General features: G+C 39.7%; 2 protein-coding genes across 6 annotated transcripts in view; one reads left to right on the top strand and one right to left on the bottom strand.

Annotated features, from left to right (window-relative positions):
- The window catches only part of TRMT1L (tRNA methyltransferase 1 like), a 43,927-nt gene extending 35,483 nt beyond the window's left edge, over positions 1-8,444 (bottom strand). Inside the window, exons 1-3 of one of the 2 annotated variants that reach the window (XM_040636281.1) lie at positions 7,920-8,444; positions 3,489-3,599; positions 2,114-2,227 (exon numbers count right to left, since the gene is read on the bottom strand). In XM_040636281.1, the coding sequence (XP_040492215.1) occupies positions 2,114-2,227; positions 3,489-3,599; positions 7,920-8,160 (466 nt within the window). In that variant the 5' untranslated portion in view covers positions 8,161-8,444. The remainder of the gene's footprint in view (positions 1-2,113; positions 2,228-3,488; positions 3,600-7,919) is intronic. The other variant, XM_008697064.2, reaches the window with a different exon arrangement.
- Positions 8,445-8,549: 105 nt separating this feature from the next.
- The window catches only part of SWT1 (SWT1 RNA endoribonuclease homolog), a 112,011-nt gene continuing 104,698 nt past the window's right edge, over positions 8,550-15,862 (top strand). For 3 of the 4 annotated variants that reach the window (XM_040636279.1, XM_040636280.1, XM_008697028.2), the window contains exons 1-3: positions 8,550-8,726; positions 11,904-11,993; positions 14,463-14,543. In XM_040636279.1, coding sequence (XP_040492213.1) covers positions 11,913-11,993; positions 14,463-14,543 — 162 coding nt within the window. In that variant the 5' untranslated portion in view covers positions 8,550-8,726; positions 11,904-11,912. Of the gene's footprint in view, positions 8,732-11,903; positions 11,994-14,462; positions 14,544-15,862 lie in introns of all 4 variants that reach the window. The other variant, XM_008697034.2, reaches the window with a different exon arrangement.

Genomic DNA, 15,862 nt, shown 5'->3' with positions numbered 1-15,862 from the left:
ATATATATCACTTCCTCTTGAACCAGGTCTCTTTTTTACTTTTTAAATGAATGATAATGTCTTTCAGTTGTCCTGTGAGTGATCTCCAACTCCTTTGTTCTTGTACCTTGCATCTAATTGTTTCTCTTACTTGTACACATGGAAGTATCTATAGAAGCAACTTCTCTTTTCCCATTGATATGTACTCCTCTGTTTATCCCATCCAGTGTTATGGCTTTAACTATCATTTATATTCTGACAATTCCCAAATGTATATCTCTAAGCCCCAACCTTTCCTCCAAAACTCGAAATTCATATCTAGACAGGCTACTTGACATCTCCAGGAGATGCATCTAAACCTTTGCATGCCTAAATCTGCAGGCTGGGCCTTTTCTCCCATACCTGGTCCTAATGCAATCTTCCCTGCTCAGTAAAGGATACCACCATTTTTATAGCTGCTCAAGTCTCAAGCCCAAGCATTCCTGGCTTTCCCCCCACCTCACATCTCACTTTTTCTATTCCTTCAGCAGGTCTTGTTGCTTCTACCTTACACATATTTGCAAATTACTTTGAGACTTGCTTGCTAAAACAAAAACTATGATACTCGCCATCTACCAGATCACCACCATGTGAAAAAACCCAACAACTTAATGTACTTAAGAACGTAATGCCATGAGCCATTTAAGAGATGAGAATAAGTTGGAAGACAAAGACTAACCTAAAGGTTAAACAATGGCTTAAATAAAGAATACAAAAAGAACTTTTTAATTAAAATCAGACATTTCTTTTTTGATAAAAAGACATGATTTATTATATACTCTTATAAATAATTAAACATAAAAGACAGATGGACCTCTAATTTAGTCTCTAATTCCCTTTTCCCTAAGGAACTAGTGACAACCTTTTACCAGTACTACTAAGAAAACAGTTCTGACTTCATCCAGTTTGGTTAAAACTCCAGATAACCACATTTAGCAACACCTATGCTCACAAAATCATATTCAAATATAAGTATGCATAAGCTTAAGATGGATATTTAGATAATGATGTACTGTATGGTGACTAACATATCATAATTTAAAAAAGATAGATGTTTAGGGCTTTTTGGGGGAGATATTGTTTTTATCTAAATGTAATATCATAAACTCCTACACGCACACACACACACGCTGTTTTCAATAGCAGTTTATCATGGAAATGCTTCTAAGTAAGCTAGTGCGGACCTAATATGTACTCTTTACGATGGCGGCATAATATTTCATGGTATGTATACACCATAATACAGTCAACCAACCCTCTTTTATTTTAGTTGTCACTAAGTAAATGCTGCAGTGAATATTCTTGTACATCTATCCTTATCAATTGATTCTTTTACTCCCAAAAGAGGGAGTAGCTGGTGAAGAGATATGTGTATTTTAAATTTTAAAAATGTTGCCAGATCTCTTTCCAAAAATGTTATAATAACTCACGTAATTCACTCTCAGAATCTTAATAATTCATTAGATCCAGGAAGTCTTTTAACTTGGTAAGATCTCATTTTTTGTCCTTTAATTTTATTCTTTATGAGACCTCTTATTAAATTTAGTCCCCCAAGTTGTGTCATTTTTGTCACTACTATAATTGGTATCTTTTTTCTAATTTCCATTTATCTAGAGTAGAAAAAGTTTCTGATTTCAAATATTTATTTTATATCCCACTACTCTTAACACTAAACTTTTTAAGCCATCAGCAGAAAAAAGATACTGTCTTCTTTTTTCCAATATTCATACCATGTATTTTTTTGTTTTGCATTTATTACACTTTCAAAATTATGTGTCAGATGGTAGTTCTAACATAAAAGAAAAAGTATAACTTTTTAAAACATAGTTCAAGAAGTTATGGGGACCCCCAGGGCCAAGCAAAGTACCCAGTATAGAATAGATGCTTAATAAATATTTGCTAAACTAAACTACACTTGTAACATACATCTATTGCCTAGCGTTACATGGTCTTTTATTAAGAAACACATTAATAGAAGGACATGAAATCCCTCATAATTTTAAATGGAAAATATTTGATTATGTTCACAATACAATTCCAAAACTTCTATCAAATCCTGACTCATTTACTTTTTAGCAAGCACAAAAATACTAACCTTCAAATTCAACTGAGACTTTCCAGTGTAAATTTTGAAGGTGACGACGAAGCTTATGGCTATTACAAGCTCTGAATTTCTCCTTAGGGCACAATGGACAAGACTGTTTGTTTCCTGACCAAAAAAAGGAAAAAAAAAAAAAGGAACCAATAAAGCACAGAATACACTGGCTATTAATGCCTCAATTTAGCTACAAAAGAAGTAGCTGGGTACTCCCTCCACCCAACACACACACTTTTCAGGTAATGTCTATGTTAACATTAGGGAGAGTCATCTCTGCCACAACAGGTAGTTAATAATCAGCACATTGTGACTGATTTTTTACCCTAAAACTCTCCTTTCTGGGGTCAGCTGATATCTTTGTTGCCACTGGGAACAGAGAAAATGAGAAAGTGATAAAGTACATGATATCCCTCCAGCAAAAAAGCCTGCCAGAGAGAGCATCACTATGTACTTTGGACAGGGGAGAAGGCAGTACTTGTCACACTCCCAGAGAAGCAGGAGCTGGGCAGACAGTGTAAGCACCTGCCGTGGCATTCTACTCTGGCAGCAACAAAAACAGTTAACATGTGGAGTAAGAAAAATGGAAGGAGTGAAAGGAGTAAGTGGGATCCAAAATAACTGCTATTCTGGGACAGGGAGCATGGTTAGAACCACTGTATCCTACCAGTGAATTTATAAGTTCTTCCTTCTTTATTAATGAAAAGATTATGGATCATAAAAATAGAAGTCTTATTTAATTAGAAATGTAATATATCTCAAATAAAAACTTTGATAGTAACAAAAAAATTAAAATGTCAAATTCAGGCTTAAAGGAATAAAAATATACAAAAATAATCAGCAACTCATTTTTTAATCCAACAAATATCTTTAACGTATAGCACACTACAAATATAGTCAAAATTAATTTTTCCATAACCATGAAGTGATACTGAGGATAGAATTAAAGCACTAAGGACGGAAAAGCAGAAAGAGAGGAGCTTGAGTCCTGACAACAATGAGGAACTCTTGTTCCAGCCTTAAATTGCCCACCTGGGCAATTTCTTTTACATGTCTGAATATAAGCCTTTTATCATGAAAGACACTGTTTTTTGGGGGATTTCTGTTACTTATAGCTAAATGCAATTCCTAACTTATAGAATACACAATCCTTACATATCCACGAAATTGTAATTTCCTTGAGAAACTGTGAAACAACTTATCCCCGCGGCACCTGTGCATGTAGAAAGCTACCAATTTCCCCAATGAAAAAATTTTATTATTGCTCTAGTTCAGTGGCAATAAACCAGTCTACTTTCAGCAAATTTTCATGAATTGAAAGATAAAAAACCAAAAGAAATAAAGGGGGAAAAAAACCCTCAAAATATGGAAATACCTGCATCAAGATTATCTGAGTTCAATGAACTGGCAGAGTCAAAATCTCCTTCAGCTACGAAGGCTAACTTCTCTAGATCAGCAAGCTGCCTTTGGATTGAGATGTGTCTCTCTGAAAGGAAATTTTAAGAGTTAGAAGATTATGTTTTAACAGTCTGAATTCCAGTTCTATTTTTATTTGATCATGTCACAGACTTCTCCACTTTTATTTTCCTGTAGCATGGTGCCCTAGTGCCAAGATGGGGAATACTGCTGCAATTCTGCCTATAAAATGACAAGCGTGCCTCAGAATGCAGAAAGTCTGGGAAAAAACTTCACTGTGTAACTTCACACCTTTAAACTTTCATCTAATAATTCAATATAATGCTACAAAAAAATGTTTTTATTCTGTACAAATTACTGATGTAACATAAGCCATGCTTCCTATCTTTTAAGAACTTTCAACTACACAGGAGAGATACTGATATGTTACCTACTAACTATAACACAATGCAGGATGAAATGAATACCAGGGGTAAAGTAATATGATGTGGGCATATAGAGGAAGGAGGAATTAATTCCAACAAGTGCCTCTGAGAATGTCTTCAGTGAAGAAGTAGCATTTGACTGAGATGTTAGGTACGAATAGAATTTCAATAAGCAGAGATTTGGTAGCTGATTTTACAAGCTGAAGGAATCTCATGAACAAAGGCATAAGGTGTAAAAAAATACAGCCACCTCTATCCGACCCCTGGCTGGAATGTAGTATGTTTGGAGAATGGAGGTGGTAGAAGAACAAGCAGCCAACAATGTAGTACCGATCATGGAAGGCTTAAATTCTATGCAAGTGAGTCTGGACTGTCCTCTTCAGGCGATGTGAAGTCTTTGCAGGTTTGTGAGGGAGTGAATAATATGATTTGAATGCATTTCAGGAGGTTATCTCTGGCTGTAGAACCAAAGATCAATAACTGAGGTGAGAAGTTAGTAATAGAAAGGTACAGAATGATGGTGAAAAAAAAAAAAACAAAAAGAAAAAAGAAAAGAAAAAGAAAAAAAGAACAGAATTTTGGGTGTGAGAAATAACCATGAACGAAGAGTGCACTCAAGAATGAGTCTAAGATTTCAAGTTTACATGGTTGAGAATAATGGTACCATTAACCAATGAAGGAAGAGGAAAACATTTTTGGCAGAAAAGAAGAGGAAAGGAGAAAAGGGAATTTAGTTTTTGACACAGTGTGTTTGATGTACTACCAGTATTCATCCTCAAGTTCAGTATGCAGTTGAGCTGTCTTTGGAGTTCAGGAGGAATATAAATCATAAATACACGCTAGGTGAAACTATGAGCTCAAGAAAGCCTAAGGAAAAGAACATTGTGAAAAAAGAGAAGAAAAAGGCCAAAATCCAGTTCCAGCAACATATTTTTAGGTTTCCCAAACATTACACATTCTTTAAATGACCTATTTGTAAATTTCAGAATATATGAATAAATCTTTTCAAAGTATATTTAACATATTCTTGATTATGGGCATGGGGGATGCACTCCCCAATACCACTGAACCCACTACTGACTAATATAAATGGTTACAATTCAGAAGTGATGTATGGAGGGATGTAGGTAATGAAAGAGACACTGAGGAAAAATAATCAGGAGGGTAGATTAAAAAACAATGAATGGTAAGGAGAATCAAGATAAGGCAGAAGCCAAGAAAAAAAAAAAGAATGTAAAAGATAACTCTTTAATACTAAGTATCACAAATAGTTGTAGAAATCAATAGAAAACTCCTGGATTTAGTATTTAGCAGGTCTCCAGTGACCTTTAAGAAAAAAGGTTCAGGGAGGTGTTCCAGAATACAAATGGGACTGGAAGAAGAAATAAAGTATAGAAAATCACATAGATTATTTCAAAAAGTGTAGCAGTATAAAAAAGGAGATAGATCGGATTGTAGGTTGCTTTTCCTTTCTTTTTAAGGAGAGACTTGAATATGCATATCCTAAAGTAAAATAATGTTTACAAAGTAGGAGCTTGAATATACAAATACAAGACTAGGAGCTGAAAATTGGCAGGAAAAAGAGGAGATGACGGTAAACCATAGGGCTCTCCAGTACTTATTATACAATTAGGTTATACAGTTTACAACCTTTAGCCTTTTAAATTCTATTCTTGGCATTGCTACCTTCCTGCCCATTCCTCACCAAGCTTCACTCCCAGTTCCTTTTTTTAACCCTTCCATATAATTTGTGCCCTTGTTTGTCTACCCCACAAATAAACAGTAAGACGGCAGGGGATATGCCTTCCTCATTTTTGTAATGGCTAAGTGTCTAGTACAGTATCTTGCACACAGCAGGCACTATGGTTTGTTAAATAATTTTTAAAAATTATTAGTCTTTTTGGATGCAGTAGCGCACTGAGTCAATAGTTCTGGAATTCAATTCATTCAGCACTATCAGACATTCCTGCTCAGATTTATTAAAAGACAAATTTTTCCTCATTTTTAAATGAGAAAAACAAAGAACAAATCTGATTGGTTAACGTGTCATACTAGGTATTGTTCAAATGACTTTATAATGAGATGTAATTTCTATAATAAGGCAAAATTTTTCCCATATGAGCAAACACTTAATTGCTAGCTGAGACCGTAAAATTCAGGCAACGAATCCATGTGTACAAATTGATCCTTTGATTCGGCAATCATAAAGTCTTCCAAAGTTCAAAGGTCTGTGTATGTGAAATTACATAGTACTATATAAACCTGTGCTTATTGAAATCATTCTAAGTTGTACAAAATAAGAGATAGAGGCCTGGTAAGTGAGAACAATGAAAATCCTATGTATGTATACCTCACTTTCTGGTTTAAGATAGTAGATATCAGACAATCTGTACTAAATCAAACTTTTTGTAACACACTAATAATCCTGAAGTCAATATGTAAATCTCTTGTTAATTCAGAGGAATCCAAGATGCTAGGAGGTTCTTTTACAACTTCTCCTGATACTTTTTCCTCATTTTTCAGTTCTGTTTCAGATATGCCATCTTCATCTTGCCTAGTTAAGACTGATTTCAAAGGACTAACTAGACCATATAAAAATTTTCAAAATGCGATTAATATATATTTCTAATGCATTTCAGACTTCCCAATCATTACATATTTGCCCCAGTAATGAATTTTTCAGGTTTCTCAAACATCATACATTCTTCAAATTACATACCTCTAAATTTTGGAACATTTATCTTCCCAAACTATGTTTAACACTCTTGCTGGGGGTGGGGGGGAGGTGGAGAAAGCATGCATTCCCTAAAGCTGCTGAACCAATTCTGATTAATAAAAACAAATCCAACCTAGAAGTGAGGAAGGGAGGCTACTTACTCAGGAGAGTGTACCACCTCCATAACTGTAGTTGTGGGTGAAGAAACAATTGTCCTTATTTTGCACCTACTAGCTCTGATCTTACATGAGGAAGAGTGGCCTACCTGAGGCACGCTGTCTTTGTCTTTACTCTTTAATCTATAACAATTTTTATGTGGTTTTAAAATTGCAAAGTAAATCTATTAGACTACAACTACTCAAGTGTTGTATAAATATTAAATTCGCAACTGTCCTAGAAGTAAGGAAAGAAAATGAATTTATTTTGTTATAATTCAGAAAGAGCCTAAGGGTCAATTTACGGACCACAAAATAATTTTTTAAAAAACTTTTAGGCTTTACATTCAAAAGTGTTCAGAAGATTCTGAAGTGTTTCTCTTTATGATCCAATAAATCACGACTTAGAAAACATGCAAGCACATACATTAGCACAATAATACGGGCTATTAATTTTCAACAGTCCACGTCTGATGGAACAGAGTGCAAAACTCAATTGGTATTTATGACTGAGGGAAGACATCCATAATTTAGTCGGCCCTTTCTTAAACTACTTATCAGCCTCAAATTCTTTTTGGAGGCAAGCTTCTAAAGAAAATTAGTAAGAAACACCCATCTATTTGTGTATATCGAACGTAACTAGTTGATAGCAATGGTTTCTAAATCTTGGCAGCTAGGATCTATTACAGTAAACAGGCTGCCTCGGTTACTATGTCACATTTTGAAGGACTCAGTTAACCATGGCAGACGGGGCTGAGAGTGAAACTACCAAATTAGTGTAACTTCCAATTTTCGTAGCAGAAAAAGACCCCCTTTAACGAAAAAGCCCTCAACCTCATTATTTCCTTTTATCTGCAGCACTCCTGGCCTTCACAAATCCTTCACCATGATGTCCTCGAGGTTTGTGGCGATGCCTTCACCCATTTTGTACCCGCTTTACCCACTACACGGGTCCCTCCTTCCTCCCCCCACATCCCTAAATCTGCCTTTTCCCATAAAAACCATCCCAGTGAAGAAGGGCCTCCCCTACTCCCCAGCAAAGCGCACTTCCTCGCTTCCCTTGCGGCAGAAAGATCTAGGCCTCCTGCACTTACTGCTTTCAGCCTCGTCAGGGGCAGAGGCTAGGGACGGGGACAGGGCCGGAACCTGGGCCAGGGCAGGGGCTGGGGCTGGAGCCGAGGCCGGAGTCGGAGCCGAGTCCGGGGCCGGGGCCGAATCCGGGGCCGGAGCTGGGACCCGAGCCGAGTCCGGGGCCGGGGTCGGGACCTGGACCTGGGCCACCTCCACCTCCTCCTTCTCCTGGGGTAGCAGCTCCTCCTCCGCCATATTCTCCATAGTTACCGCCTCCGTGCCAGGCCCGCCCGGGGACCAGGAGGGGCTCACGGCGGGGTGAGAGAACTGGCGTGAATGCCCAGAGGGCTGGATCCAAGGAGTGGGAAAGCAAATGGGAAGGGCTGGATGCGTGCAACAGACAAAAGATGAAGAACCAGTGACCAAATCTTGTCAGCAGAAAAATAAAAAGCCAGAGGCAGCGATTCGCGGCCGCGTCCGCTTCCCTTTCCCCGAGGCGTTACGACGCCACCACAGCCTGCGCAGAAACGTATCGGGGACGGCGTCCAATGAGGTAAGAGAGTTCTGCTTCCACGGTGCGTCTCCGTTCCAGCCGTCAACCAAGGAAGCGAATCAAGACTACAATACCCAGGGTGCAGCGCGCCAGCTGGGGCGGAACCGGAGTTCCAAGTCCTTGGTGCAAGTAAATGCAAAGCTAAACAAACGCTCGGAGCGCTGGAGTGCTAGGGTGGGTCCGAGTGCAGAACTACATTTCCCAGCGAGCATCGGGTCCAGGGGGGGACCTTTTTTCTTGGCCTGGACCTCCGGAGTCGCCACCGCTGCGGGCGCTGGTAAGGTAACTGGGGCGCTAGTTGACGTTTTGCTGGGCAAGTTCCCACCTCTCTCCCTCCGGTACCCTAGCGGGTGGCCAGCGGGTCGGAGGATTCCGGAGGCTCCTCGAACCTGGGCGGAGCGACTCTGTAGGCGGATCCGGGGTTGAGTCAGCTCAGTGAAGGGTGTGGTTCTGGTGGGGTCCGCTTCTGAAGTTGCCCCTCGGTCAGAGGGAGAGTCTGGTTTGTTCCTGCGGAGCGCCTGGGCCGCCCCGGCTGACAAGCAGCTAACGAGCTTCCCTGCTAGTCTGGTTGATTTGGAATCGGGGTCTTCGCTTACTTTCGCACCCTCATCCACACCGTGACCTGAACACTTTTCCTTTTGTCTTTTTTTTTTTTTTTTTGCTTTAACCTACGTATTCCTATTATCATCAGCACTGCTCTGTGGTTTAGGGGTCCTGTGGGTAGAGAAGAGTTTGTGTTTGTGCGCGCACGCTACACTTGTAGTTAGACTTAATAACCAGAGCTCTGAGTGTGTGGAGCTTTGCGGCACCTGACTGATGGGATTCAGATTGCACACGGCGTCTGCCAGTGAGTCCTCTGGTCCGCGTACTTTCCCCCCCTTTACTCTCCGGCCTCACGCATTCATGCCCCTGGCGCGGGCAGAGGAAAACATGAGTTTTCTGGCTGTTCTTTCTTTCCGGGACTGGTCCGAATGTTATAGGCATCAGGGAAGGAGAGGGAAGCCCGTTTTAGTCTTGGGAGACTCACGCTTCCAGTTGGGTTTTCCTAGTTAATAAAGCAGATACTTAATGCCTACCGATCTCCTTGGTCTATTTATTTCCTACCTGTTTCGGAGCCCAGGTGAGAGCAAGTGTGATTATTTGGCACTTTGAAAGTGTAACAGAATTTAGTTGCCCCTTCCCGACCCCCCAGTAGTTAGGAAGTGTATCTGGAGGCTTTTTCTCCCCCTCCTTCCCTAGTGAGTTATAGTTCTAAAGTCCTCATAATGCCTTCAAACTCAACTTAAAAAAAAAAAAAAGATTTAGTTTTTTATTTTAAGAGAGAGCACGCGAGTGGGGGGTTGGAGGGACAGAGGGAGAAGGAGAGAGAAAGAATCCCAAGCGACTCTCCTGGACAAGCGCTGAGTTGGAGGCGGAGCTGATCCCACCTCCCCGAGATTAGGACCCCAGCAGAAACCAAGAGTGCCATGCTCAACCCACCCAGCCACCTAGGCGCACCCTCACCCCAACTTTTAACTAGGTTTCCTGAACGTATAACTATCTCACTGCTCTTAACAGTCAATTAAAAATGGGAAAATAACACGTTATAATTTATGGGAATGAGTAGTGGCTAATTGTATTTGCGCATCATCCAAGCATCATTGATTTTTTTTTTTTATTTCCAACAGGCTAGATAGTTAATTGAAAGGTTGATTCAGTGTATCAGTCTCATTATTTAACACTAGCTGGAAACCAGAAGATGAAAAGGGTTAGATTTTAGCATGTGGATTCTATGGGAATTTTAATAAGAATTTCTAAGCATGGTCTGTGCGCTTGAGACATCCTAAAAAAAGGAATCTTCAAAGTTTGAAGAATTATATTAAGTGACTGTATTACTCATCTATTGCTGCCTAAGTTATTCTAAAACTTAATGGTTTAAAACAACAATAAAGATTACCTCACAGTTTCTGTGTGTCAGGAATTCAGAAGTGGCTTTCTGGGTGTACTGGGTTCTGAGTCTCATGAGGTTGCAGTGAAGATATCATTCAGGGTTGCTTCCACTCAAAGGCTTGATTAGGGCTGCAGGATTAGCTTCAAAGCTGGCCCGCTCACATGCCTGGCAGTTGGTTCTTTTTTGGTAATGGGCTTCAGTTCTTCACTGGTGGGCTGCTCCATGGGCTGCTTGATTGTCCTCATGATATGGTGGCTGGCTTTCCCTAGAGTAAGAGAAAAACACAAGGCACAGTGTCTTATATGACCTAGCCACATACTGCCATATAGCAATTCCTATTGGTGTCACAGGCCAGCTGTATTTACTGTGAGAGAAGTACATAAGAGTGTAATGACCAGGCAACAGAGATCATCAGGAACCATTTTGGAGTCTGGCCAGCACAGGAAGTCTCCCCTTTGAGTTTATATTTTGATTTTCATAAATCAACACGAATTTCACAGTATTATAAGTATAAAACATTTGTCATAGTAAACATATATGTGTTTTTCCTTTGATAGTCCACTATCTGTAGTGACTTATGGGCAAGAGGTTTAAATTTAGCCTTATTTTGTATTCAAAGTAACATAAGATGAACGTGGATCGGTTTAAATTGTAAAAGTTAACATAAGTAGTCCTTTGCCTCTAAACAGTTCATTTAAGGGGCACCTGGGTGGTTCAGTCAGTTAAGCATCTGCGTTTGGCTCAGGTCATGATCTCAGGGTCCTGGGATCGAGCCCCACATCGGGCTCCCTGCTCAGTGGAGAGCCTGCTTCTCCCTCTCCCTCTGCTGCTCAGTCCCTGCTTGTGCACTTTCTGTCAAATAAATAAAATCTTTAAAAAAATTTTAAAAATTTTCTTCTTTCTCTTTATATTCATCGAATCATTCTAAAAGTTTGATTTGGTGAGTACTTGCAATTGCCTGCTTTCTAGCCTTTCTCACTTCAGTTGTTTCCACGTGTGTCACTGTCAGCACTAAACTGTCCTTTGGGCTTTGCTGCTAGACTCCTTTTATATCTTCCCGTCCCAGCAGACCTGATGAGGTTCCCATTCTCTGGCCTTTCAATTCCAGCACAGGGTGGTTCTGGTACACACTAAGTTGAATGGAGGGTGTGTCAGGAAAATGAAGACTTAGAACTAACTGGTTTTGAGGCATAGGTTGGGCAAAATACAGTAGCCCTGTAGGCAGTTGAAAATGGTTTTCTGAAGCTTGAGAGAGAAGGTCAGGGCTAAAGGCACAGTTTTGAGAGGTCATTTCTAAAAAGGTGGTAGATGAAATTGAAGGAAAGGAGGAGATCATTATGAGGGAGACTGTAAGTGAAATAAAGTGGAACAATGAGAGAATCCTGTTGTCTTGGGAATGATTAGAAGATGGAAATCATTTTGTGAAATTTCAGTCTTTATAAAACTGAGAGAAGATGAATTTCTAGTGTGTTTTGTTGTGGTGGTGGTTAAAACAAAAAACACCTAATGTGTTTTTTATTTTAGCTTTTCAAAATGTCCAACAAAGAATCTTGTGGCGAAAAAGAAAAATCTCGGAGAAAAGTCACCACTGCATCACCCAACTTTGACGTAGAAGTAAGAATTTTGATTTACGGATCCAAAGATGCCTTTCTTTGCAGTTCATTTTTGTGTAATGAAAAAAACACCTCAGTGTTAAAGCGAGACATGTAAATGTTTTGTTTTGCCCTTCTGACCCTGGGAGAAGTAATTTGTTTTTCCCGTTCTTTCCCCCCCTCCCCCATTCTTTACTTGCATTATTTTGATTCCTCACAACTGTATGAGGTAGGTACTATTATTATCCCAATTATACAAATGCCAGAACTGAGGCTTAGAGAGGTAAGTAATTTGCCGAGGCATTCCTGACTGGACTCTAGGCCCCCCCAGATTCTCCTTTACATAGAAGTAACTCACCATTAGATCTTTTTGCACATCGCCTTTGTCGTTTACTGAGCATTGAATAAAGTTATATGCTCATCAGTCAGAATGGGCTATCCTTTTCGGGGAGGCTAAGGGTAGGGAATGCATCCTCACCATGTTCCTTTCTCTGTTACTCTCCACACACTGCCTTAAAGAGTATTTTACTGGATGAAATTTGGGATATTCTATTAATTGAGCTGAGTGTTGTCTCCAGGAAGCAAGAATGCAACATGACTGATGTAACCAAAACAAACAAACAAAAGTCCCCCTGCAGTTAGTTTTATTATAAACTCTATGAATAGTCTGCATAGTGCATCATCAGAATTAGACAATGTTCATGCTGTAACACCATCCAAGATGAGACACTAAAGTCGAGCAAAGGTGAATATTCCCTACAGAAGTGATTTCTGTGGTAGCAGATGAGTTCATAAGGCTTTATCCATATTCGGATAAAGTATTCTAGGGATCATTACAATTTTTGGTGTTTGTTCTTTGCTTACTAACTTTCTGATAACTAATTTGGCCTTCCAGGTGTAGGGATAATTGGAAAGGGGGTCATACAGTACCATGGTGTCTTTGATTTATATATTTCCCAATTTGGCACTAATAATTAGCATGCCATTTGCAATTCTCCTCCTATTCTCTCTTAATTTACTTGAATCAGACTTTTTCAGGCCATCACTTTCTTCAAATATGCTTTCATCAAGGCCAGCAGTGGTTCCATGTTGCTAAATCCATTGGTCAATTTTCAGACTTCGTCTGACTTGACCCATCAGCAGTACTTGACATAGTCAATTCCAACTTCTCCTTGAAACATTTTCTTCACTTACCGTATTCTCCTGGTTTTCCTTTACATTGGTGACTGCTTCGAAGTGTCCTTTGCTGATTCCTCCTCATCGTAAACCACAGCTTTTCAAGTGCCCAACTTCATTTACACAATTTAGAAGTTGCCATTCCATTCTTTCATTTGGTTGGGCCCAAATCCTTGTTGGCATTCCCAATGTGCATCGAGTCTATCAGAAAATTCTATCAGCTTTCTCTTAATAATATAGAGTCTGACTACCTCCTCTACTATCACCACAGTCCAGACAATCAGCTTGCTTCCCCAGATTGTTCCAGTAGTTTCAAATTTATTTCCCTGCTTCCACCTTTGCCTCCCATTGTTCTCTTCTCAACAAGCCCCCAGAATGTTCCTATTAAAATGTAAGTCAGAGCATGTCACTCCTCTGCTCAGTACTATCTGATGGTTACCCTCTTCACCCAGAGTAACAGCTGAAGTCCTCAGTGGGGCCAACAAAACAACTGAGCCTCCCCATCTGGCCTCCCTCTCATTCTCCCATTGCTTTCTCCATTTTGTGGTTCCTTGCTACCATTCCAGCAGTCTAGGCACATTCCTGCTTCAGGGGCTTTGCCCTTGAACGAACTCTTTCCCTAGATATCCACATGGCTTCTTCTTCACTCCTTGGGGTTTCCAGTCAGATGTCAGCATATCAGTGGGGCCTTTTCTGACTACCCTGTTTAAAAATTGCAGCTACCTCCACGCCCACCTCCCAGCCCTTCCTGCCTTCTTTCTCTGCTTTATTTTTTTTTTCAGTGCATCGTCTGACACACTAAATATATTACTTGTTTATTTGTAAATTCCTGCCCAAAATTTTAACCTTCATGAGGGCAGAGATTTTGTTTTTTTCACTAATTTGTCCCCACCGTCTAGAATGTCTTTGGTACATGGTAGATCCTCAAAATATGTTTGTCCTGGGTCTACTGAATTTTGGATCCCCTGGGAAATGACTGGATATATGGTTTTGCTTTGTAGAAGACTGAATCCCACCATGGCAATGCTTCCTCCCAACACCTTTATCTGAGCTGTCAGCTGGCCTTCTGTCGCACCTGTGTCCCATCTCATCTCTAATTCAAGAGCACCTAGATCTTCTGATTTCTATTCGAATCTTCCTTCTAGTTGAGTTTCCTTCCCCCTTACCAAAGTTTGTGTGCCTTTAAACATTTTTCCCCCTGAAGTTTATTGTGAACGTAGAAGGAATGTTGGTTATAATAACAATGATTAAGTAATGCTGTCTTACACTGTGCTTTATTTTGTGCTTTTTCCTTTTTTCCAAATGGCATTCTTAGGATAAGACAGAGAAAAGAACTTCAAGTTCAACAAGTTCAGCTTGCTGTGTAAGGTCCGTTTCATCAGAGAAGAGAAAACTGGTGAGTGTTCGTGTACTGTAACTAACCCTAGACATCATTTATATTAACGTTTTAGTATGTAATTAGAAGGTTTATGATATAAATCCCCCCACTACTTTTCCACTTACTTTTTCTTTGTTTTATACTTTGTGATAGCCAATAAAAAGAAAACCAGTGTTTCTTCCTTCTACTCACCAAAAAGCATTTATCAAGTTATTTCTTTGTGCTGATAGACCCTATCATGCGGGGTTAGACAACATGGATATAATTAAGAGAGTTTTTTTATCAATTAGCCAACATACAGTACATCATTAGCTTCAGATGTAGAGTTCAGTAATTCATCAGTTTCATATAACACCCAATGCTCATCACATCCCATGCCCCCCATAATGCCCATCACCCAATTACCCTATCCCTGCATCCACCTGTCCTCCAGCAACCCTCTGTTTGTTTCCTATAGTTAAGAGTTTCTCATGGTTTGTCTCTCTCTCTGACTTCTTCCCATTCAGTTTCCCCTCCCTTCCCCTATGATCCTTTGCACTATTTTTTATATTCCACATATGAGTGAAACCATATGATAACTTCCTTTCTTTGATTGACGTATTTCGCTCAGCATGATACCCTCCAGTTCCATCCACATCGAAATAAATGGTAAATATTCATCCTTTTTTGATGGTTGAGTAATATTCCAGTGTGTGTGTGTGTGTGTGTGTACACACACACACCACATCTTCTTTATCCATTCATCTGTCGTTGGACATCTGGGCTCCCTCCACAGTTTGGCTATTGTGGACATTGCTGCTGTGAACATTGGGGTGCAGGTGACCCTTCGGATCACTACATTTTAATCTTTGTAATTAGTAGTTCAATTTCTGGGTGGTAGGGTAGCTCTATTTTCAACTTTTTGAGGAACCTCTATACTGTTTTCCAGAGTGACTGCACCAGTTTGTATTCCTATCAACACTGTAGGAGGTTTCCCCTTTCTCCGCATCCTTGCCAAGATCTGTTGTTTCCTGCCTTGTTACTTTTAGCCTTCTGTGAGGTGGTATTCACTGTGGTTTTGATTTGTTGTTTCCTTGATGCCGAGTGATGTTGACCATTTTTTCATATGTCTGTTGGCCATTTGTATGTCTTCTTTGGAGAAATGTCTGTTCATGTCTTCTGCCCATATCTTGACTGGATTATTTGTTTTTTGGGTGTTGAGTTTGATAAGTTCTTTATAGATCTTGGATATTAGCCCTTTATCTGATATGTCATTGGCAAATATTAAAAGAGTTTTTAAGTCTTTTCCCATATATGATTATATTTGGCTTTATAATATCCTTTGGAGGTAGCCGAGG

Source organism: Ursus maritimus, unplaced genomic scaffold (genome assembly GCF_017311325.1).
Source record: "Ursus maritimus isolate PB19 unplaced genomic scaffold, ASM1731132v1 scaffold_2, whole genome shotgun sequence".
NCBI lineage: Eukaryota > Metazoa > Chordata > Mammalia > Carnivora > Ursidae > Ursus > Ursus maritimus.
This window is presented reverse-complemented; position numbering and strand designations above follow the sequence as displayed.